Genomic DNA, 22,252 nt, shown 5'->3' on the forward strand with positions numbered 1-22,252 from the left:
CTTTCTGAGGGAATGAGGGAGACTTCCCAGTTGTAGGGATACTGAGGCAGGGTGGAGCTAGGAAATTTTATTTTTATTTTTATTTTGGCTCGGACAGAGGGAGACAAGGGGTAGAAGGGACAGAGCCCAAAGACAGAAAGACCAGCACAAACCAGAGCTCGCAGGGCACAGCCAGGCAAGCTTTCTCTAGTGGTGGTGAAACGGAATTGGAAGAATGCTGGAGAAGCAACTTTTCCCTGTGTGTGGTTTCAGAACAATTAGCTGCCTTTTTGTGGAGAGCTATACAGCTCAGAGGGCTGGACCACCACTCAGGGAAGAAGAAACTGCCTGTAAGTGCCAGGCATGGGGGGAGGGGGCATTCTAGACATGTACTTGGGGTGCAGTCATCACTCTCATTTTCCAAAGGAGGGAAAGGGAAATGAGGAAGTCAAGTGGATGAGTTGACCTGGCCAGTCACACAGCTAGAGGGGGGTGGGGGTGGGTGGAGGGGGCAGGGCACTTCTAAGACTCTGGGGCTGAGGGGCCCTCTGGCAGCACAAAGATGGGCCAAGTGAATAAAGATGGAGCCAGCCTGCCTTCCAGCAGGAACTCAAGTACTCAGAAGTGGGGGTGGGGTGGGATGGGGTGGGGACAGCGTGGTGCTCCCCGCCAATCCTGTAACTCCAGGAGTGCCTTTAAGGACTGATGGGCAGTTCCTGCAATGGGCCATTTCTGATGGCTATTATATTTTGTGTGTGTGGACATAGAGTAGATATTGGGTTAAATTAAGGTGAGAGGCATTGGGGAACAGCCGGTCCTGTAGCTGGAGCCAGCTAGAGCAGCTGAGGACCCACAGAACTTTCAAGCACAGCAAATCATAAGCAGCACAGCTCACGGCAAAGGGCTGACTCACTGGCAGTCCCCAACTCTTTCTCTCCCAAGACCTAAGCAGGGTGCGATAAGGATCTCAGAGAAGCAGAGGTGGGAGCCATCTGCCCAGAGGGACTTGCTTTGTTCTTTGAAGGCAGATTTTGTTCCCGAAGAGGGCCTGGGCGGACAGGGAAGAGCCAAGAGTCCTGAGACAAGGACCTCATTTCTACTGCCAGCTGCCTCACAAGGCTGGCTGAGGGCAGGGCTCAGCCCCTGTGGCCCAGTCACTTTCTAAATGACTGCCGGTGGGGTGACCAAGTACCAGATAACCCTGCCTGGTGGGAAGCAGGGGCTGAAAGTGGTTTTTGTTTTTGAGAATCTTGTGTAGTCTAGGGTGGTCTTAGGATGACTTTCAGTTCCTGATCCTCCTGGATACAGGAGTGAGCCACCAAGCAGGGCAAAAACAGTGCCGGTTTGGGAAACCGTAGAAGAGAGAAAGACGAGATGGTTTGCAGGGTCCTGCCACCAGTCTTAAGACTATTTCCCCTCCGTGGCTCCCTGACCCCACCACCCGACCCAGTTCCCCCGCCACCACCCCCAGTTGTCTTTTCACGTATGCTAATGAGCCACCTCAGCAGAGTTAGGCATCAGTCACCTAGTTAATGAAAAGCAGGCGGAGGCCAGGGCGACTTACTCTGCTCACTTAGGTCTGACCAGTTTGTTTGCCTTTCTAGCTAGTGTGGGCACCAACTGCCTGCAGCATTCAAGCCTTGACACCTGAGACCGGATCCCTAACCCTGGGTTAGGAGGTGGACCTGGGCAAGCAGCCACCCACTGAAATAGTTCGGGCTTTGCCACATTCCCCAGACTGCACGGAAACGGCAAGGCACAGGAAAGGACTGGGGTTCTAGAAAGCCTGGGCCCCGCAAGCCCCACCCCTAAGTAAACATTCCTCTTAGAGTCAGAAAAGAGCAGAGCTGTGTGCTAAGGGGAGGAACGGGCCTGAGGTTTATCGCTCCGGCAATTCTGGGTGATTCATTGAGTTTAGACTCCAGGTTGTCATAGATGGAGGCACGCAAACACACAGCTTACGGGTCACCAGTTCCCTGCCCTCCTCCACCTGGCTATCCCCTCGCCTGTGACCAGCTGCTTCCCCTCCCCCTCGCGGGCGCTCAGGGTTGAGCAAACACGCCCTGCCACCGGCTGGTTCCGACCGCGCTCCTGGCGATCCCCCAGGCAACTCGGCGTCACGAGAACACGCACCCTGAGACCCGTCGCCCAGCCCTCCCCCGAGTCCCCAGGGCCCCTGTCAGGCCCAACAACTTCTCCCTTGCTCTGGCGATTTGTCACCTCCGGGGATTCAGCGCAGTCCAACCAGACCCCACTCAGTGCTCCAAGGACAGCGCAGCCCACTCCCGTGGGATGCCAAGGTCCCCAGGGAAAGTGGCTGGGAAAAAAAAATCTCTTGTTTACTGGGCCAGAGAGGCCTCAGCTGGGATTCGCTTCCCTATTTCTGCGGTTTCTTTTCAGCAGATTCCTGGGCTGGAGGGGGAAAGGGTGGTAACCGGTGGATCCACCCGGACAGGGGATAGGGGTGTGGTTCAGGGGAATCCGAGTTCGTGGAAAGGTCCCCCGACTGCGAGAGAAGCTGGACTCGAGTCAGAAACAACGTGGCCAGGAGCGCAGAGACCACAGAGAATGCGTTAAACACTGTACCTCGGGGAACAAAACTGAGAAGGCTAATTAGGACAGGTCACCACAGGGAACCGGGACGCGGGGAGGGGAGCCCGCGACGTAAGAAACTCGGGCTTGGGGTAGTTGGGACGACAAAGACGCTGGCCAACAGTCCGCGGGGGTTCTGGACTCAGTCCACAGAGTTAGGGGCGTGCGCCGTGGCAGTCCCTCGTGATCTTGGAGACCGTGCTTCTCCGGGAAGGATCACGCACGAAAGAGGCGCACGCTCAGTGTGTGTGTCCACGTGTGCAAGCTCGCGAGGGGAGGGGGCGCGGAAGGCGTGACGAAGACGGACTTTGTGTCTTAGTGTGCGCCTGGCTCCAGCCGGGAGAAGCGAACTGTGCCAGGCATGTGTATCTTGGGAAAGCCAGGACGAAAGTGACAAAGGCTGGGTGTCTGTCACCGGGAGACGCGCCTAGGTGGCCACCGTGCGTCTGTGGGTGCCTGCGATCGCTGGGAGATGCAGCTAAGGGGTGTGCTGGGCTGCACCCTGAACCGCTTTCGGGAGAGAAAGGCGAGTCCAGAAAGTGAGTACGCGCCAGTGCGCGCGCGCCCGCGTGCGGGGGCGTGGCAGTAAACAGCAACAACCCACACGCCAGCTTGGCTAGAAATTCGAATCTCTCTTCCTAACCCCAAAGTGCGAGGCGGCCGAGCCTGGAGGTGAGTCGGAGGGGGCAGGGCCTGGCGCGCTTTGTTACCGGGGAAGCGGATTGCTAGTACCTGGAGCAACGCTGGCCCCGGAGGAGCGCCTGGAATGGAGGTGATGTCACGGTGATGCAGCCCGGCCCACCCAGTCCGAAAGAGGAGAGCGCTGCGCCTGGGGTGGCGGGCGGGAGAGTGATCCACTGAGCGCGCCCAGTTTAGTCTGGGGTCCCGGGGAGGCAGGCCTGCACTTCTGCTTAGGCCTGGTTACCCCCTCAGGAACGGGCTCTGGCCCGGTGCCCACCTTTGAGTCCCTCCTACGCTCGCCGGCGCTCTTCCTGGGGCCGAAGTTGGCTCTCAGCGCATCGCGGGAGCCGGCTAGCTGCTTGTCCCAGGTAAGGGCTGCTGCTTCGGCGCTCCGCCCTCGCCCTCGGCCGGCCGGAAGAGCTGGGTCCAGCTGGCTAGGAGAGGGTTAGGGCCGAGGCCCAGGGTGGGGGAACCCAAGGGGTGGGCGAGGATGCACCCACTCTGCAAGTTCGCAGAAAGTTTCCAAACCCGAGCCAACTGGGCACTTAATGGGTCCGGGAAGCCGAGTTCTGCGGCCGGAGGCAGACGGCAAGGGAAGGACTCCAGGATCTGAGTGTCCGAAGGGGTGTTCCTCTACCCACTCGCGCCGTGGGAGGCCATGGTCGACTGTGACTGCAGATTGGCGTCCTTTCATTATTTCGATGTTGCGCGTGGGGTGGGCAGGTTTCTGTGAAGGGAGGGATTAGTAACGGAGCTTGGCTCTTTGCTGTTTCGGTTCAGACTTCGAGCGCGCGGGCGTAGAACTAGCAGTCCAGTTGGAATGGGGAGACGATGGCTCCGGATCTCTCCGCGGGAACTTTGGAATTTCAGAGGCCTACCGCGCCTCTCCTTGTGGAGGCCTAGGTTCTGGATCCCGTCCCTTTACTCGCCCCTGGTTTTTCCAGCGCGCTTTTACACGTACCAAGTTCTAAATCACTTAAGACTTCACGATCTTAATCCTGAAGTACAGACACGAGAGTTATATAGAAGCGTGGCTTTGTACTCCAGGAGAACGCCCCCCAACCCCCAACAGTGTCTGTTATGTGGCTGGGAGGGAGTGCTGGTGGGGGTGGGGCACATTCCAAAGCGGAGAGCAGACCCTGGATTGCTAGATCTAAGACTCAGCATGCTTGAGTATTTTATTTTGTTTCAGTTACCCATTCTCGGTTCTGGAAGGGAGACGGGGCCCCTGTCAGTAAACGGGCTGTGAGTCCTAGCATACATTAGCATCTCCCTGGGTCCGTTCTTACCGGATTCGCTAACTAGCCCACTGGTTAGAGGCTTGAGACAATAGGACTGATATGTCCTGGGACTGAGAAATGAAGTGGTGGATGAGAGGATAGAGGAAGGCTGGCTAAATGTCCACTCGTCTTTCCAGGTCAGCGGCTGAGGGGACGCAGTCAGGGAGAAAGAAGGATGCTCTGTGGTGTCCGTGGTGTTCCTGCATCGAATGGGGCTTTAGGTGGCCATGGCCTTTAGCTTGTATCATATTCTCTAGCCTTGATCCTACCAGGCAGCCCTCTTTCCCACCGTGAGGTGTGTGTGTGTTGTCTTATGGATGCTGATGGGGGAGCTGAAGGGGTTCTTCTGGAAAGGTGAAGGTCTGCTGCCTCACCTGTAACTGCTTAAAACCAGCCGGGACTGGCAGAGTCTCAGCCCTCCAGCCTTGGCAAGGCTTCTCTGCTCCCCCTGAAGACAGAAGGAAGGAGAGAGGGCATTTGGGTACTTGATTGTGCTGCCTCTGACCAGAGTTGGAGGCTGGGTAGCTGATCCTGAGGAAAGGCTGATTTCTGAGGTGATTAAAAATACGTGTATGACTGATTTCAGGGAGGTGAAGTTAAAAGCTTTTTTGTTCAGAAAATAATCTGAAGGTTTCTAGGGCAGGAGGTCCTCCCTGTCCCACTCCTAGCAGAGATGGCCACCATGTCCTTCAGTGGAGGAGTAGAGAGGATACCAAGTCTCTCCTCAACCCCTGAAGACTTAGAACCTGGTCGGGGAGCGGGTGTCACATGATTCAAAAGTCCAGGACTCAGCTGGTTGTGATGGCACACATCTGTAATCCCAGCAAGCACTCAGGGAGGCAGAGGCAGGTGGATCTTTGTGAGTTCCAGGCCAGCCTGGTCTACAAAGTGAGTCCAGGACAGAAAGGCTACACAGAGAAACCCTGACTCAAAAAAAAAAAAAAAAAAAAAAAAAAAAATCAAAAAGAAAAAGAAAGAAGTTCAGGCCTTAAGAGGTTCAGTCTACATGCGGGTGTATATTTGGGGGGTTTGGGGGGATTGAGGGTTGGAGGGGGGGGAATGACCCACAGCAGGTGGTACACATAGAGCTAAAGAGCCTCTGGGCAGAGCTGGTCTTCCTGTCTGCCTTTTAGCCACCATCTTACAAGGCTGGAGAAACTACTCAACAGATAAGAGGATTGGCTGCTCTTGCGGAGGGCCTGGCTTTAGTTCATAGCACTCACGTGGTGGCTGGTGTTCGTTTATAACTCCAGTTCCAGCCCTTTTTCTGACCTCTGTGAGCACCAGGCACACACACACACACACACACACACACACACACACACACACACACACACACGGGTATACATACAGATATACAGGCAAAACATTCAAACATGTAAAAAAAAAAAAAAAAATCAAATAGAGCTGGCCTGAATATGTACTCCTGGACTGAAGAATTGGTTCGAGCTCTTCTGTGCTTTTTTCTCTTTAACTGTTTTTTTGGTTTTTGTTATTGTTCTGTTTTTGGGGTTTTTTTTTTGTATTTTGTTGTTGGGGTTTTTGTTGTTGTTGTTATTGTTTGGTTGGTTTTTTTTGTTTTGTTTTTGGAGACAGGGTCTCACAAGGTAGCTCTGATGATCCTGGAACACATATGTAGACCAGGTTGGCCTCAAACTCAGAGATCTGCCTGCCTCTGCCTCCCTGCTGCTGGGATTAAAGACCGTGCACCATGTCTTGAAGAGAAATGCCTGACTCTCTTCAATGTCTGGTTCTCTTCAACTGTCTTGCTCACCCCAGTAGCCTTTGTCCTACACAGGGGAGAGAGTTCAGCCCAGCGGTTCCAATTTTCCCCCTTGACTGTTTCTGTCTCCCCAACTTGCTTTTCTTTCTATTTTCTGTTGAAGTTTAAAAAGAAAGGGGGAGAGCCGGGCGTGGTGGTGCACACCTTTAATCCCAGCACTTGGGAGGCAGAGGCAGGCGGATCGCTGTGAGTTTGAGGCCAGCCTGGTCTACAAAGTGAGTCCAGGATGGCCAAGGCTACACAGAGAAACCTTGTCTCGAGAAAAAAAAAAAAAAAAAAAAAAAAAAAAAAAAAAAAAAGAAAGAAAGAAAAGAAAGAAAAAAGAGAGGGAGAGGCATCTTTGGGTTGGAATGGTGCATTTCAGGGAATCCCTGTTTTCCACACTGGGGTTTTAGTGACAGAGGTGAGATTTGAAGGATGAGGTCAAGGCGGAAGCTGGTTGCCCTGTAGCAAAGGCAAGAGGAACTAGGACAGATGTGTAACCCTTCCCTAGCCTGGCCCCAGTGTCTGTGGACTTGCTGTGCAGGCACTGGTTTCTTCTGCGCCTTCTACTTTTGTTCCCTGGGGAAGGAAGCCAGGACCTTGCACTTGAACATGCCCACACAGACCTACATGATCAGCCTTGGGATGACCTGAGTGTCATCAGATGTAAACCTGTAGTGTGGCCTGTGGCATTCTTTGCTCCTGTATTTCTCTAGTCCCCAGATTTGTGTGCGTGGGTGGGGGGAGGCTAGCAAGACTCTCTCAGATCTGGCCATTATGGTACTTCCTGCATGAACATTGGCTTCAATAAATAGATTACTTTGTGCTTTTGTGCCTGGCACATCTCTGAAAGCACGGCCCTGTCGATACCACCACTGCCACCGTGTTCAGTGGAGCTTGCGGCAGCTCCTCATTCCCTTGAATTCCTGAATATCTCCCATGGTTGTAACAAGCCCCAGGCTCCTGTACATGCACACAGCTCACTTGGACTTTGTTTTCTTTGTCTTGCTCTGAATTTACCACTATTAGCATCTTAAGAAAATATATTAGCTTTATGTGTATGGATGTTTTACACGCATGTATATCTGTGCACCATGTGTGTGCCTGTTACCCAGAGAGACCAGAAAAGTGTGTCATATCCTTGGGAACTGGAGTTATAGACTGTTGTGAGCCACCATGTGGGTTCTGGGAGTCAAACTTGTATCCTCTGGAAGAGCAGTTGTTAACCACTGAGCCATCGCTCCAGACCCCCATTATTAGCATTCTCTGTGCCTTTTGGCCAAATACTGATTAAAGTGCTTGGATGCTATGGCTTCAGATTGTACGTGTGTGTGTGTGTGTGTGTGTGTGTGTGTGTGTGTGTGTGTGTGTGAATGCATGTGGAGGTCAGAGTTGACATCCAAGTCTTTATGTGTATTCAAGCAGACACGGAGGCCAGAAGACAACTTATAAGAATCAGTTCCAGGCTAGGCCTCAAGCGCCTTTACCACTGAGCCATCCTGCCTATTCATTATTTTCCTTTTTTTCCCCCCAAACATGGTTTCCCTGTGTAGCCTTGGCCGTCCTGGACTTTGTAGACCAGGGTTGCCTCGAACTTACTACTCTGCGCCACCGTGCTCAGCCCATTATTTTAATTTTTAATTGACTGTCTTTAACCACGCATAATAGTTGTGCACACCTTTAATCCCAGCGCTTGAGAGGCAGAAGAAGGCTGACCTATGTGCGTTAGAGGCTATTCTGGTCTATATAGTGAGTTTCAGGACAGCCATAGCTATATAGTGAGATCATGTCTTGAAAATACATACATATGCATGCACACACATACACACATGTATTTATATAATTCTTTGACAATTTCATGTATGTAAACAGTACGTTTTGATCATACGGACTCTCTTTTCCCCTAAGAACTCCCAGCCCCTCCAGGCACCTCTAACACATTCCTCTCCCCACTTTGTGTTCTTTCTTTCTTTTTGTTAATAATCTACTAAGCTTGTTGGAGTATTGACTGAACTAGATGGCTTGATCTTGTGCAGGTAATAATGGCAGCAGGGAGTTCATGGGTGCAGTGGCCGTCTCATGCCCAGCATTTCGCGGCACTCCTCCCATCCTCTGGCTCTTAACCTTTTTCCCATCAAGCTTTTCTTTTCTTTCTTTCTTTCTTTCAAAGAAGTATTTATTTATTATGCATATAGTATACACCTGCAGGCCAAAAGGGAGCACCAGATCTCATTCTCGATGGTTGTGAGCCACCATGTGCTTGCTGGGAATTGAATTTAGGTCTTCTGGAAGAGCAGACAGTGCTCTTAACCTCTGAGCCATCTCTCCAGTCCCCCATCATGCTTTTCTTTTCTTTCTTTCTTTCTTTTTTCTTTTTTTCCTTTTTTGGTTTTCAAGATAGGGTTTCTCTGTGTAACAGCCCTGGCTGTCCTGGACTTGCTTTGTAGACCTGGCTGGCCTCGAGCTCACAGAGATCTACCTGCCTCTGTCTCCTGAGTGCTGGGACTAAAAGGCTAAAGGCGTGCACCTGGCCCATTATGTTCCCTGAGTGGGGGAACATTCTGTCTTCTTTTTTGAGGCAGGATCTTTCACTGAACCTGGAGCTTACCAATTCAGCTAGACTGGCTGACCAGCAAACCCCAGTATCCTCCTGCCTCCCCCCACCCCCCACCCCAGAGCTTGGATTATGGGTACATGCCTTTATGCCATACTCTGTACATGGGAGGGGTCCTCACACTTTCACAGCGAGTGCTTACTGACTGACCTATCTTCCCCCTTTTCTTGAAGTGCTGGAGGAATCAAACTGAAGGTCTCATGCACACTAGTTAAGTACTCTACCAATGAGTCACATCCCTAATTCCCAATAAAATGCTTTAGACTAGGTCTTCTTCCCTTGTCCTCTCTCTTCTTGCTCCCTTACTCTCTGTCTTCCTGGGGCACGGCTCTACACTCTGTCCCATGTTGTATAGGGTATTGATCTGTGTCATGTTTTGCATACCTTTCCTATCTCAGGTCAGCAACTATATTGGACCGTCTTTGTGTTTTCCAGAACTCTAAAAGCCACCTGAGCCTTGTTTCCCTAGATCTATAGTAAATACTGGCAATACAGTATAATTACCTATTCTGTATCCCTTCCTCCCTCCCGGTCATGGGGACTGAACCTGGGACCCTCACATAGGCTAGGCAAACACTGTACCGCCAACTATATTCTTGGTCCTGATTGCTAGGACCTGGCCCAGAGAGGTGGCGTGAGAAACCCTCCAAAGGGTCAGTGTGCTTCTTGGTTGTTTTCAGTGTTCCATTCTAGCATTTTAGCTGCACCACAGATTCTAGCTATTGTTTGTTTGCTGAAACATTGGACATTTAGGATGCCGTGATATTGTTACTGTGAATCATCTCTCAGATGGCTGGGTAGGATTTCTTACCTGTTAACTCCCGTGGCCATTCTCTTCCTAGTACTTAGAAAGACCAGTGACACTTTATTGATTTACCAGGATACAGAGTCTGGAAGCAGAAGTACTTTTGCATTAGAAATGGAGAGCCACTGGCTTTTATAATGGTGCTTATTTAGGAAAGCAACTATAAACTTATTTAAGCATCCATGCTAAGTTGGGCGTGGTGACATACACCTGCTTGTAATCCCAGCACTCAGGAGGCAGAGGCAGGCGGATCGCTGTGAGTTTGAAGTCAGCCTGGTCTACAAAGCGAGTCCAGGATAGCCAAGGCTACACAGAGAAACCCTGTCTCAGGGAAGGAAAAAAAAAAAAGCATGCATACTAATTTTAGGAGTTAAAGGTAGATGGCAGCTGAGGAAAAGCTAGGAAATAAGTTAGATGGCTTAAGCCATATGAGATTTTATTTGCTTCTTGAGACAAGGTTTCTCTGTGTAGCCTTGGCTGTTCTGGAATGTGCTCTGTAGATCAGCCTGGCCTTGAGCTCAGAGACCTGACTGCCTCTGTCTCTCAAGTGCTGGGACTGCAATGTTTCAAGGGGCAAAAACTGGGATAGCTTAAAGTACAATAATCCCAGAACTGTGGCGGTTGAGGCAGGGGGATTGCTGCATATTTGAGACTGTTCTGAGCTATCAATTGAGACTCTAAAACAAACAAACAAAGGAAGAAGGGGTTACTTTGATGGCTCAGTCATTAAGAGCATTGGTTACTTTTCTAGAGGACGAGTTTAATTCCCAGCACCAACAATGGTTGCTCCAGAGGCTCAGATAGCTTCTTTTTCATTCCTTCTTCTTCTTCTCGCCTCTATGGCACTGCATGGGCATATGTGCAGGCAAAATACCCATACACTTTTTTTTTTTTTTTTTTTTTTAGGCAAAGGGGGCGGGGTTCATCTTTATTATGTCAATTTCATTTAAATTTGTGTGTTAGCTACTTTTCCCGTTCTTGTGACAAAATAACTGACAAGAAGCTCACTTAAGGAGCTTGATGCGGTTGGTCACATTGTATCTGTAGTCAGGACAAAGAGAGCAATGTATGCAGGTACCTACCTGGCTCACTCTCTCTTCCTACTAGGCAACACCAGCCAAGGAAATGGTGCCGCCTACAATTCAGGTGAGTCTTTTCACTTCAGTGAACCTAATCTCTCACATCAGTGCCCAGGTTCGTCTCCCAGGTTATTATTCTAGATCTTTCCAAGTCAGCTGTCAGTATTAACCGTCACAACTTGTGTCATTTCCTCTGATTTAGTGACTTCATTTGTCAGTTATGGTTGGAAAATTTCCATCAAATGAGACTTGACATTTTGTGTACATATTAGACATTAGCGAAGAGTGGTGGATCGAGTACTTAGAAGGTTGAGGCAGGAGGATTGCCACAACTTTGAGGCCAGCTAGGGATAAGTAGCAAGGCCCTGCCTCGATTTTAATAATAAATAAATAGTTGGGTGTTGGTAGAGAAAGCATTCAGTAACATAGATGGCGCCATGCCTTTGCCGGCCACTAGTGGCCGCTGTCATCCAAGGATAGCTTGGTTGCTGGATTCAGGGACCTTTCTCCTGGTTATGCAGGAGAAATACTCCTTTTATTTATTTATTTATTTTTCATTCTTTCTTTTCATGTATCAGTTGCTGGTCTGGAACAAACAGAGAGGCTGAACTCATAGAGACCCACTTACCTCTTTTCAAGTGCTGGTACTAAAGGTGTGAGCCACTGTGCCTGCCCAGCTACAACTAGTTTCTTGAACATGTAAGATAACATAAACACAGAAGAAGAAGGGAGTTTGGGGCTTTATAATAGCTTCTTTTAGAGCTTTTAAACATCCTACTGTAGATCTCTGTCTTTTCTATGACCAAAGGAAAGATTTTTGTTTTGTTTGGCTTTTCGAGACAGGGTTTCTCTGTGTAGCCTTGGCTATCCTGGATTTTGTAGAGTAGGCTGGCCTCAAACTCAGAGATCGCCTGCCTCTGCCTTCGGTGTGACTAAAGGTGTACGACCCAAAGCAAAGATTTTTTGGGGGGGGGGCTTGCTTACAGTTTCAGAGAACTGAGGTCCCTATTGTAGTGGGGAGCTTGGCAGCAGGCAGCCTGGAGTGGTGCTGGAGCACTAGCTGAGAGCTCACAAGCTTATCTTCAAGTAGGAGGCACAGAGAGCTGACTGGGATGGCCCAGGCCTTTGAAAACTTCAGTCCTGCCAGGCGGTGGTGGCTCATCCTTTAATCCCAGCACTTGGGAGGCAAAGGAAGGTGGATATCTGTGAGTTCGAGGCCAGTCTGATGTACAAAGTGAATCCAGGACAGCCAGGGCTATTACACAGAGAAACCCCTGGGTGGGGTGGGAGCACAGGGAGAAAGAAAGAAAACTTTAGTCCCATCCTCAATGACACGCCTCCTTCAACTAGGTTCTGAGCGACCACCATGTGGTTGCTGGGAATTGAACTCAGGACCTCTGGAAGAACAGTCAGTGCTCTTAACCTCTGAGCCATCTCTCCAGCCCTCTTTGTTGTTTCTTACCAGTCAGTTAGTTTGTTTGGCTTGGCTTTTGAGACAGGATTTTCCTCTATGTAGTGCTGGCCTGGAGCTCACTGTGTAGACTGGCCTGGAACTCACAGAGATTCACCTGCCTCTGCCTCTGGGATTTCAAGGTGTACACCACCATGCCTGGCTCTTCCTTCCTTTCTTTTTTTAGCGATGTATTTTTATTTTGTGTGTGAGTGTTTTGCCTGCACCGTCTGGCAGAGGCCAGAAGAAGATAGCAAATTCCCAGGAACTGGGGCTACAGATGGGTGTGAGCCACCATGTAGGTGCTGGGAATCCAACCTGGGTACTCTAGAAGAGCAGCCAGTGCTGTTAGCCTCTGAGCCATCTCTACAGCCTGAATCTGTTTATTGGAGTCTGAGTCAGAGTCAGCCTGGGCTATGTAGGGAGTTCTGGCCAGCCTGGGCTACATGCCAAGACCTTGTCTCACAAATAAACAAATAAGTAAGACAAGGGTGTGTAAACAAACCAAGGAAAGCAAGCCAGTAAGCGGCATTCCTTCATAGTCCAGAGACTGCCCTGGCTGGCTTCCCTTGATGATGCGCTGTAGCCTGGAAGCCAAGTAAACCCTTTCTCCTTAAGTCGCTGTTGGTCGTTGTGTTTATCGAAGCAACAGGGAGCAAACTAGAACAGTTGAGAAACTAAGTTTTCGACTATTTTTTCCCCCTAGATGTAGGTTATTCCTGCTATGGGTGCTTGTTAAATACCGTGATTGGACAGAGGAGTGCATGGAGAAGTGGCTGTGTTAGTCAGGATTCTCTAGAGAATATAGTTTATAGAGTAAACATGTGTGTGTGTGTGTGTGTGTGTGTGTGTGTGTGTGTGTGTGTGTGTGTGTTCATATAATGATGGCTTACGCTGGCAGTCTAGCCATCTACCAGCGGAAGGCTCAGTCCTCGAGGCTGGGATGTCTCAGCTGGTCTTCAGTAGATGCCGGAATCCCGAAGAGGTAGGCTCCAGTGCCAGCGAAGGAAAGGGCTTGCCAGCGAGAGTGAGGGTGAGCAGGCACAGAGGAGGAGCTTTCTTCTTCCTCCGTGCCCTTTAGATGGGCTGCCTGTAGAAAGTATGGCCCAGATTAAAGGTGGGCCTGCCCACTTCAGATGATGTAGTAAAAAAGGTCCCTCACAGGCATGTCCCACCATTTGGGTTTTAGTTCATTCCAGATGTAGTCAGGTTAACAACCAAGAGTAACCTTCACTGTGGACGTCGGCATTTCAGGACTTGCTGGAGGGGCATCATATCTGACCTGAGCCCTGGAAGCCCCAAGCTAGAAAGGACGGTGTTGAGCGCTGCTGTGCTTGGCTTCTAGCTACGAAGAGTTCAGAGATTATTTAAACCTGAGTTTTGAAAGGTTAAGGAGGGCGCTGGAAGTTCATTGGTGGATTTCAAGGCTTAATTTTATTGTATGTGTATGAATGTTTTGCGTGCATGTGTGTGCCAGGTGTGTGCAGTGCTTGTGGAGACCAAAGTCACACCCCTGGGACTGGAGTCACAGACTGCTGTGAGCCATCATATGGGTGCTAGGAATTGAACCTGGGTCCTCTGGAAGAGCAGCCAGCACTCTTAGCCACTGAGCCAGCAGTTAAGACGTTTCTCCTTTTCCATGATTAGGAGTAGGGATGACAGCTGGGAACTGTGGCGCACGCCTTTAATCCCAGCACTCGGGAGGCAGAGGCAGGCCAATCGCTGTGCGTTCGAGGCCAGTCTGGTCTACAAAGTGAGTCCAGGACAGCCAAGGCTACATAGAGAAACCCTGTCTCGAAAAACTAAAAAAATAAAATAAAATAAAAAATATAAATTACAAATACATAAAATAATGACTCTGAACCTTAGCCGACCATGTCTCCTGATCAATTCTTCTTTGGGGCGGCAGGGGTCGGGGTGCTGGGGGTTCTCGGGAGAAGCAACACCATGCCCACTGATAGCTGACCTTGCAGGACTGATATTGTCTACTCTTCTCTTCCTGTCTCTAGGGACCCAGCTGGAGCCTGGCCTGGGAGCCAGGATGGCCACCCACAAAACCTTGCTGATGTGCCTAGGACTGCCTCTCCTCTTCCCAGGGGCCTTGGCCCAGAACCACGCCCCGCCTGGCTGCAGCCCAGACCTGGATCCCCTCTACTACAACCTTTGTGACCGCTCTGGGGCATGGGGCATCGTCTTGGAGGCAGTGGCAGGGGCGGGCGTCATCACCACATTTGTGCTCACCATCATCCTTGTGGCCAGCCTCCCGTTTGTGCAGGACACTAAGAAGCGAAGCCTCCTGGGGACCCAGGTGTTCTTCCTGCTGGGCGCCCTGGGCCTCTTCTGCCTGGTGTTCGCCTGCGTGGTGAGGCCTGACTTCTCCACCTGTGCCTCCCGGCGCTTCCTCTTTGGGGTCCTGTTTGCCATCTGCTTCTCTTGCCTGGTAGCTCACGTCTTTGCCCTCAACTTCCTGGCCCGAAAGAACCACGGGCCCCGAGGCTGGGTGATCTTCACCGTGGCCCTCTTACTCACCCTCGTGGAAGTCATCATCAACACCGAGTGGCTGATCATCACTCTGGTCCGGGGAGGTGGCCAGGTTGGCCCTCTGGGCAACGGCAGTACCAACTGGACCGTAACCTCGCCCTGTGCCATCGCCAACATGGACTTTGTCATGGCACTCATTTATGTAATGCTGCTACTGCTGGGAGCCTTCCTGGGAGCCTGGCCCACCTTGTGTGGCCGCTTTAAGCGCTGGCGGAAGCACGGGGTCTTTGTGCTGCTCACCACAGCCGTCTCCATTGCCATCTGGGTGGTATGGATTGTCATGTACACTTATGGCAACAAGCAGCACCACAGCCCCACCTGGGATGACCCCACGTTGGCCATTGCCCTCGCTGCCAATGCTTGGACTTTTGTCCTCTTCTATGTCATCCCTGAGGTCTCCCAGGTGACCAAGCCCAGCCCAGAACAGAGCTACCAGGGGGACATGTACCCTACCCGAGGTGTGGGCTATGAGACCATCCTGAAAGAGCAGACGGGCCAAAGCATGTTTGTGGAGAACAAGGCATTTTCTATGGATGAGCCAGCCTCAGGTACTCCAAGGACTTCATATATATCTTTGTGGGGTGTGTATGTGTGTATCTGGGTGTGTCTGTGTGTGAGACTAGACAGCGCCTGATGTGGCCTAGGCTGGTCTCCACCTCACTGTGTAGCTGAGGCTCTTGGACTGATCAGCCAACCCCCAGTTGCTGGAATTATAGGCACGTGTCACCACTTTCAGCTCTGTGGGGGGGGGGGGTTTGGTGGTGATGGTGAGGTTGATTTTTGAAATAGGTTTCTGCTTTGTCTGTCCTGGACTCACTCTGTAGACCAGGCTAACCCCAAACCCACAGAGATCCACCTGCCTCTGCCTCCCCGAGTACTGGAATCAAAGGCATGTGCTGCCGAGCCCGGCCCAACAGCACATTAAACTGTAAGGAATGTTAGCGTTTATCAGAAACCTGCTTCATAGGTTTCTGGACTCTACGCTAAGACACAGGGTCTTGTGGCTCCCAGGCTGCAGCCCCTGCCCCCCCCCCCCAATCAGGTATGACCAGCGCTCTGCAGGCTCCCAACTGCTGTGGTGATTAAGATGGGGCGGGGGGGGGGCAAGCTTTTAATCCCAGCACTCGGGAGGCAGAGGCAGGCAGATCACTGTGAGTTCAAGGCCAGCCTGGTCTACAAAGTGAGTCTAGGACAGCCAAGGCTACACAGAGAAACCCTGTCTGGACCAAAAAAAAAGAAAAAGAAAAAAAAAAAAGATGTGGGGGGCTAGAGGGCCATTGGGAGAAACACAAACCCTGCCCCAACCCTACTCCCCCCACTACCACCCCATCTCCCACCCCCGCTCGCAGCTCCATACCAAGGCCAGAGAGTCCTTAGTCTTTTTCTTCTCATGGAGATACTTCTAGGCTGTAAGTTTTTACTTATTTCATTTTTTTTCCCAAAATGGAAAAATCAATGGCATGAGCCTAGTACTTAGGAGGCCTGCATAGGCTACGGTCCCTCAGCTCTGCAAGAGACAGCAGAATTCTGTATATCTGGCCCCCTCAGGAAGGCCCATTCTTGGGCCCCAGGGCTGGTTAGCAGCTCTCCTCAGATGCCCCAGCAGGGTGGATCAGATGGGTACACCCACACTAGAGAGTGCAGAGAGTTACAAATCTTTCTGGGGACTTGCTTAGGGGGCCCAGGATGGGCGGAGCTCCAAATCTCCCTGGCTGGGCTCTTTGTGGCTGCGAGTGGCACCAGCAGCCGCGCATGCCCTGCGAGGACATGAACACATTAAAAAAAACCAAACAAACAAAAAACTGTGGGGTCTCAGGCACTTCCCCTTGTGCCTGGCAGTGGGTCCACAGTGGTAGAGGCAGGAGCTGGAGGCTGGCCATCTTGGAAGGCAGCCCAAGGCCCTAGGCCCTCAGGGTAGATAGAGTTGTGAAGGTTGCTGACAGCGGCCTTTCCTAAGCTGTGTGAGTGGGGGGAAGGGGACTGGTGTGGGTACATGGCTGGGTGGGTGGGAGGGTGTCCCACAATGCAGGGAGCCAAGCAGTAGTCTTCTGTATCCCTAAACAAAAGAGCGCCAGGTGTGGAAGGGGGCAGTAGGTCCACAGCCTCACGGGTCACTGTTCCAGGGTCGCGTGTTACACTGGGAATCCAGGGCTCCGCTTCCCCATGCTCAGGAGAGTTACTTGGGCTGTGGGGGAGGTGAAGCAGGAGACGACGAGGAGTCCAGAAATCTTCAAATTTGAGCTTTGTTCTCTTCCCTACAGCAAAGAGACCAGTGTCACCTTACAGTGGCTACAATGGACAGCTGCTGACCAGCGTGTACCAGCCCACCGAGATGGCCCTCATGCACAAAGGCCCGGTGAGTAGGTTCCTCAGGTTCCTGTGACCTGCCTAAGAGCCACAGAGCCCAGCCTCATTTGCTGGTAGAGAGGCTGTGCAGGCGGCAGTTGAATACAAGGCTGGAGGCATTAGGGTATGACAAGCCACTGGGGCCATCGACCCTGCCAACCCAGGGCTCCAGCACAGCGCAATGGAACCTGCTGTGTATCACTGGCATCGCCAGCTGCCGGAGGCCCGGGCTTGGTGGCACATACCTGTAATTCTAGCACTTGGGGGACGGAAGCAGGAGGCTCAGGGGTTCAAGGGCAGTCTTTAGCTACAGCTTGCACCACCAGCCTGGGCTATATGAGACCCTGTTTGCGTGCCCAGCTAGCAAGTCTTGACCTTATACCTCCCCTGGGCTCTGGGAGCCAGTACTCTGCTAGCGGGGGTGGACGGGGTGGGGTGGGGTGTGCGGTGGGAACAGGAAGGAGGTGGACTAGATTCCCGTTCCTTATATGTACCTCCTCCCTGCTGGCAGCGGTTGCCAGAGAGGTCAGTGACCTGCCTTGGCAGGATTCTGGGAACAGGAAGCCAGGAGGTCAGCAGGGGGCTGTTCTCGTTCCCTCCCCCACCTCCCAGGCTGGGAGCAAGAGGATGGCTGGTGTGTCTGAGACGTCCCCAACCCCAGCTCTTTTCTAAGTGGGAAGCCATATCCCGTATCTCAGAGCAGAGCTGGGCAGTTTCCATTCACAGCGAGCAGAAGCTGCCTCTCCTCCCCCCAGCCTCTGAGCCAGCCGTCAGTCCCAGCTGCTCTCTCTGTTTGGAGGGTGAGCTGAGCTGGGCTGCTGTTTCAGCTTAGTTCTCACACCCCGTGGTCCATGGACCACCGCCAAAGTGAGCAGCAATTGAGAACTTGCTGAGGTGGGACAGGGTATTGTGACTTCTGCAGTGGGGGGTGGAGGAGTGGGGAATGTATTAGGGTCACCTTGTTAGCTTAGTTTCCTCCTAGAGGAAGTAACTCCCCAAGGCAGATCTACTGGGAACTTCAGGGCTTTCCATCCCAGTAGTTAAACATTTGCAAACCTATCTCAGGGCCCAGTTAGGAGGTGGAGCTCAGCTGGGGGTGGGGCTTGACAAACAGTTTTGTTCATTTTAGTGCATTCCCCCGTGTTGAAGCATCTAGTCCCCACATAAGTGAGTGTCCTAGACAGCAGAGAGTGGTTGGATGTTCCAGGAAGTGGGAGACAACCCCCCCCCCCACCACCACCACCATACACACAGACATACAGGTGGGAAGGCCACCCAGATGTAAAAAGACACATGCTGGCTTGGGGTCCTGGAAGCCTGGAAGCTTTGGTGGTAACATCTGTCTTACATCGTGATAAGACAGGTGAGGCCAAGCCGGGCATGGTGGCGCATGCCTTTAATCCCAGCGCTCGGGAGGCAGAGGCCATTGGATTGCTGTGAGTTCGAGGACAGCCTGGTCTACAAAGCGAGTCCAGGACAGGTGGCCCACCCCAGGAGTTTGTGTTCCTTCCAGGTAGGCTATTTGGCTCCAGATACCCAGGCCAGAGTTACATGAACCAGGACCTACTAGAAGGGTACAGGGTATTATAGTGACATTTTGGGGACTTGGGTAAGACACTTGAAGGAAGGGAGCTTGCGAATGGTAACAGTCAGGCAGTAGCAGCTTAGTGCAGCAGACTTTCATTAGACCAGAGGTTTCCCCAAGGACCTAGGAGCAGGAATTCAGAGACAGGGTCTCCTGGCAAGTCCCGAGGTGGCCAGGGACCTGCTTCCATGCTCAAAAGGCCAGTCCTCTTTCCAGAGGTAGGTAGGGTCATGTATCCCATCCTGCCAGCAGCGCCTTTGCAGAACAGAGGTGGGAAGGGTCAAGAAGTAGGAACTGGCAGGCACAGTCCTGCAGGAAGCTGGGTATTTGTGCATTTGCCCTGGCGGAACCTGGCTGCTGATTCCCCCGACTGTGAGACCGCCTGTTCTTCCTTCCAGTCCGAAGGCGCTTATGACGTCATCCTCCCACGGGCCACCGCCAACAGCCAGGTGATGGGCAGTGCCAACTCAACCCTGCGAGCTGAAGACATGTACATGGTCCAGAGCCACCAGGTGGCTACCCCACCGAAAGACGACAAGATCTCTCAGGTCTTTAGAAACCCCTATGTGTGGGACTGAGGCAGTGGCCACGGCCAGGAGGAAGTGGGTGGATTTAGAGAGGGCCCTCAAGGACCTGGCTTGGGTGAGGGACCGCTAGGGACCCCGTGCTCTGTGACTCCCTTCCTCACCTTACTGGCTCAGGTAGTGTCTGCCTCAGGGTCAGATCCCTTGATCTGCCAGTGTCTGGGTGGGTGTCCTGGGGGCCCCTCCCATTCAGTATTTGTGGAGTCCAGATGCCTTCCCTGTTTCGTGCCAGGGCCACCTCTGGTGATATACTGCATCCAAATAGTGTTATGTTTTGGGGTGGTGGCTGTTCCGTGCCTACACTCTGGTGATGCCAACAGCCTCCAGGGAGCTCAAAGAGAATGCCTTGGGCTGGAATCTTGCTCCTCTGTGAGGGGCGAGGGTACCTAATAAATATTTCTGCTTTGTTAACTCTTGCTCTGGGCTTGTGGTTTCTGACCGGGTTCTCACCTTCTGTGACTCCTTCATTTCTCTATGGGGGGGGGGGAGTCAGTGAACCTCTCTTTCCTCCTCACATCCGGCTCTTGGGGCTGGTACGTCTAGGGTCTCCCGTGGTAAGGGGCTGGCAGTCAGTCAGGCCAGGTCCCGGTTGGGTCAGGGGTCATGTGATTAGAATTTGGGGGTCAGTGAAAGTTTTCTCCAACAGCTCAGGCTTATCTCCATGGTTGGTGGGACGTGTCGGGGAGTGAGGGAAGATTACCACAGGCCAGGCCAATCTTTCCCTCCATTTGCAGAGCCAAAAGTCTCAGAATTCTGTCACTTCAGAGTTATATGGGACCTTAAGGGTAGTTGCCCCAACCGCTTTTATCGTGAACAAAGTGACCCAGTTTGGCCACAGAGCCTCTAGGTGGCTGGACCAAGATTGACCAGACTGTTATCCCCAGCTTTTGTCCTTGGCCCCTTCCTGGGATGAGCGAGACCAGTGGCCTGGCCTCTGAGCTGCCTCTGTTCCTTATGGATAGGATAGTGTTTTGACCCTTGGATGCCAGTCTGGGTTCTTCGAGGGGACTTAAGAACCTGCCCATCCCAGGCTTGGAAATGTTTGTCCCCAATTAGCCAGAAGCTATTTTCTGACGCCAGTTGTAAGGGGGGAAAAAAAAAAAATAGGGTTTTCTTTTCCTTGTTGTTGAAAGGGAGAAAAAGTTTATTGAAAAAGAACTCCAGACTTCTCCCAAACTTCTATGTTTAGATTGCATTGCTCCCTGAGGACTCAAGACTTTTTTTTAGTACTATCCAGTGTGTAGGCTGTGAGCCGATGACCAGTAGAGTCCTCCCTTTTGACTCTTGTTCTTTCTGGTTACTTTAGGATCAGTCCCCGAAAAATAAAACGAGATGGTAGATGCCCTCTTCCCTGGACCACACCTCATCCGGATACCCAGCTGAGCAGGGCCCAGCAGCTTTCCCACCTTTGTCCTTGGAGCTAGGAGGGACCAGAGGTCACCAATCTGAAGCAGTGGACTGAGTGGGGACATTGGGATAGGCCTGAAGCATGTGACTGGTGCTCATAGGGCCACCTGTTCCCTTGCCCATTCCAGCCTCCTGGTACCCAAGTGACTGCAGCTACAGGGAGCTAACTGTTGACTCCCATCTCCTGCCTTAACACATCTCCCAAGTCACAGAATCTGTGTCCCCGTGTTCTCCAGGTGGTTATTGCCCCGCTATGAACCTCAGGTGTGTGATGCTCCTGCCTCAACACTGGACCTTCTTGGCCATGTTGGCAACCCATCAGTGTGCCACACAGTGCACGACAGATAAGTCTTTGTGAGTCTCTGGAGACAAGCCACACAGAAGGTATCCCTCACCCTACTTAGGGCCTTCTGCCACCTTCTATACTGTGGAAGGTCACCAGCTAAAGGCAGAGCCCAGGCTGGGAAGACTTTCTCGTGACCCAAGCGTCCCAGGTCCCAGCACCTTTGCACCTGGGTTGAGTCTACTTCAGTGGGTTGTGTCCCATTGCCAGAGCAGGACCACTCTACCTGTTCTGTCCTCCCTGCTTCTCATCACCCTTGAGGATGAGCATTACAACACTTGTCCTGACTGGGAAGCTCTCACGGCTGCACAGAGAACCCACAGAAGAGTTGAAGTGAGCCACTGTGGTGCTGCACGCTTTGCACGGTTTATGTACCTCACTTAACCCCAGGCCGCATCTTCCTGGTCTGCTTTTGGCTTCGGTGCCAGCTCCCCAGATAGCTCCAGGGAAAGGTGCAGATGTGGCTGTCCCTGAATTATCTGGATCACACAGGTTCTGGAGGTACCTACCTGCTGGGGCTCCTTGGATGGACATGTGTGGTTGGGGTCTGGGAACAGCACCCTTAGGAGACACCAGGTGGGAATCAGGGCTGTGTTCTCAGGGTGAGTTGAACTTTTCCTTGTCTGACTGGTGGGATGTGGGGGGTCTAGAACTGCAGCTTGCTATATGAGACTGATGTCTAAGTTTCTACCTCAGCGTGGGCAGCAGATGGACTTAGGACGCCTGGATATGCCTGCTGCTTTCATTACTAGAGGAGCTTCTAGTGCCCTTGGCCTTATGACATGCACCTGAGGGACCTGATGTCCACCTAGGTCACAGAGGGCCATTTCCAGGTCTGCAAGATGCTGACACCAATGACTGAGATGATCATAGTCCAGACCCCGGAACTGGGATCTCTACAGCGTTATCCTTTGTTCTACCTGGAGCCTGGCTGTAGCCCAGCACTTCTCAGTGCCAAGATAGAGAGAGGTAAAGATGAGTGGCAGCTGGACAGTGGTGGTGCACAACTTTAATCCCAGCACTCGAGAGGCAGAGGCAAGTGGATCTCTGGAAGTTCGAGGCCAGCCTGGTCTACAAAGCCAGTCCAGGTCGGGCAAGGCTACACAGAGAAACCTTGTCTCGAAAAAACCCAAAAACAAAAAAAGATGAGTGGCTCCCCGGAAGGCACCCTGTGCTTAGTACATAGCTCTCATGCTGTCCC

The 22,252-nt window shown here is 52.0% G+C and overlaps 1 protein-coding gene across 5 annotated transcripts; it reads left to right on the top strand.

The window, feature by feature from the left end:
• Nucleotides 1-304: 304 nt before the first annotated feature.
• Nucleotides 305-21,350, top strand: Gprc5c (G protein-coupled receptor class C group 5 member C). 5 transcript variants are annotated; one of them, XM_051159001.1, is made up of 5 exons: nt 305-329; nt 14,255-15,334; nt 17,048-17,142; nt 19,116-19,265; nt 20,608-21,350. In XM_051159001.1, the coding sequence occupies exons 2-5, from the start codon at nt 14,287-14,289 to the stop codon at nt 20,638-20,640; spliced, it is 1,326 nt and encodes a 441-aa protein (XP_051014958.1). In that variant the 5' UTR covers nt 305-329; nt 14,255-14,286; the 3' UTR covers nt 20,641-21,350. The 5 variants fall into 5 exon arrangements, with proteins under 5 accessions (XP_051014958.1, XP_051014953.1, XP_051014957.1 ...); XM_051158996.1 differs by lacking the exon at nt 305-329 and adding an exon at nt 2,492-3,110; XM_051159000.1 differs by lacking the exon at nt 305-329 and adding an exon at nt 3,105-3,243.
• Nucleotides 21,351-22,252: the final 902 nt, after the last annotated feature.

Source organism: Acomys russatus, chromosome 16 (assembly GCF_903995435.1).
Source record: "Acomys russatus chromosome 16, mAcoRus1.1, whole genome shotgun sequence".
Taxonomy (NCBI): Eukaryota; Metazoa; Chordata; class Mammalia; order Rodentia; family Muridae; genus Acomys; species Acomys russatus.

What these genes read in the sequence shown, in the direction of transcription:
- Gprc5c (XM_051158996.1), top strand. Translation starts at nt 3,044, where the DNA reads ATGCAGCTAAGGGGTGTGCTGGGCTGCACCCTGAACCGCTTTCGGGAG. An exon ending in GAGAAAGGCGAGTCCAGAAA is followed by an intron (nt 3,111 to 14,254) that starts GTGAGTACGCGC and finishes TCCTGTCTCTAG; the next exon opens with GGACCCAGCTGGAGCCTGGC. An exon ending in TATGGATGAGCCAGCCTCAG is followed by an intron (nt 15,335 to 17,047) that starts GTACTCCAAGGA and finishes TCTTCCCTACAG; the next exon opens with CAAAGAGACCAGTGTCACCT.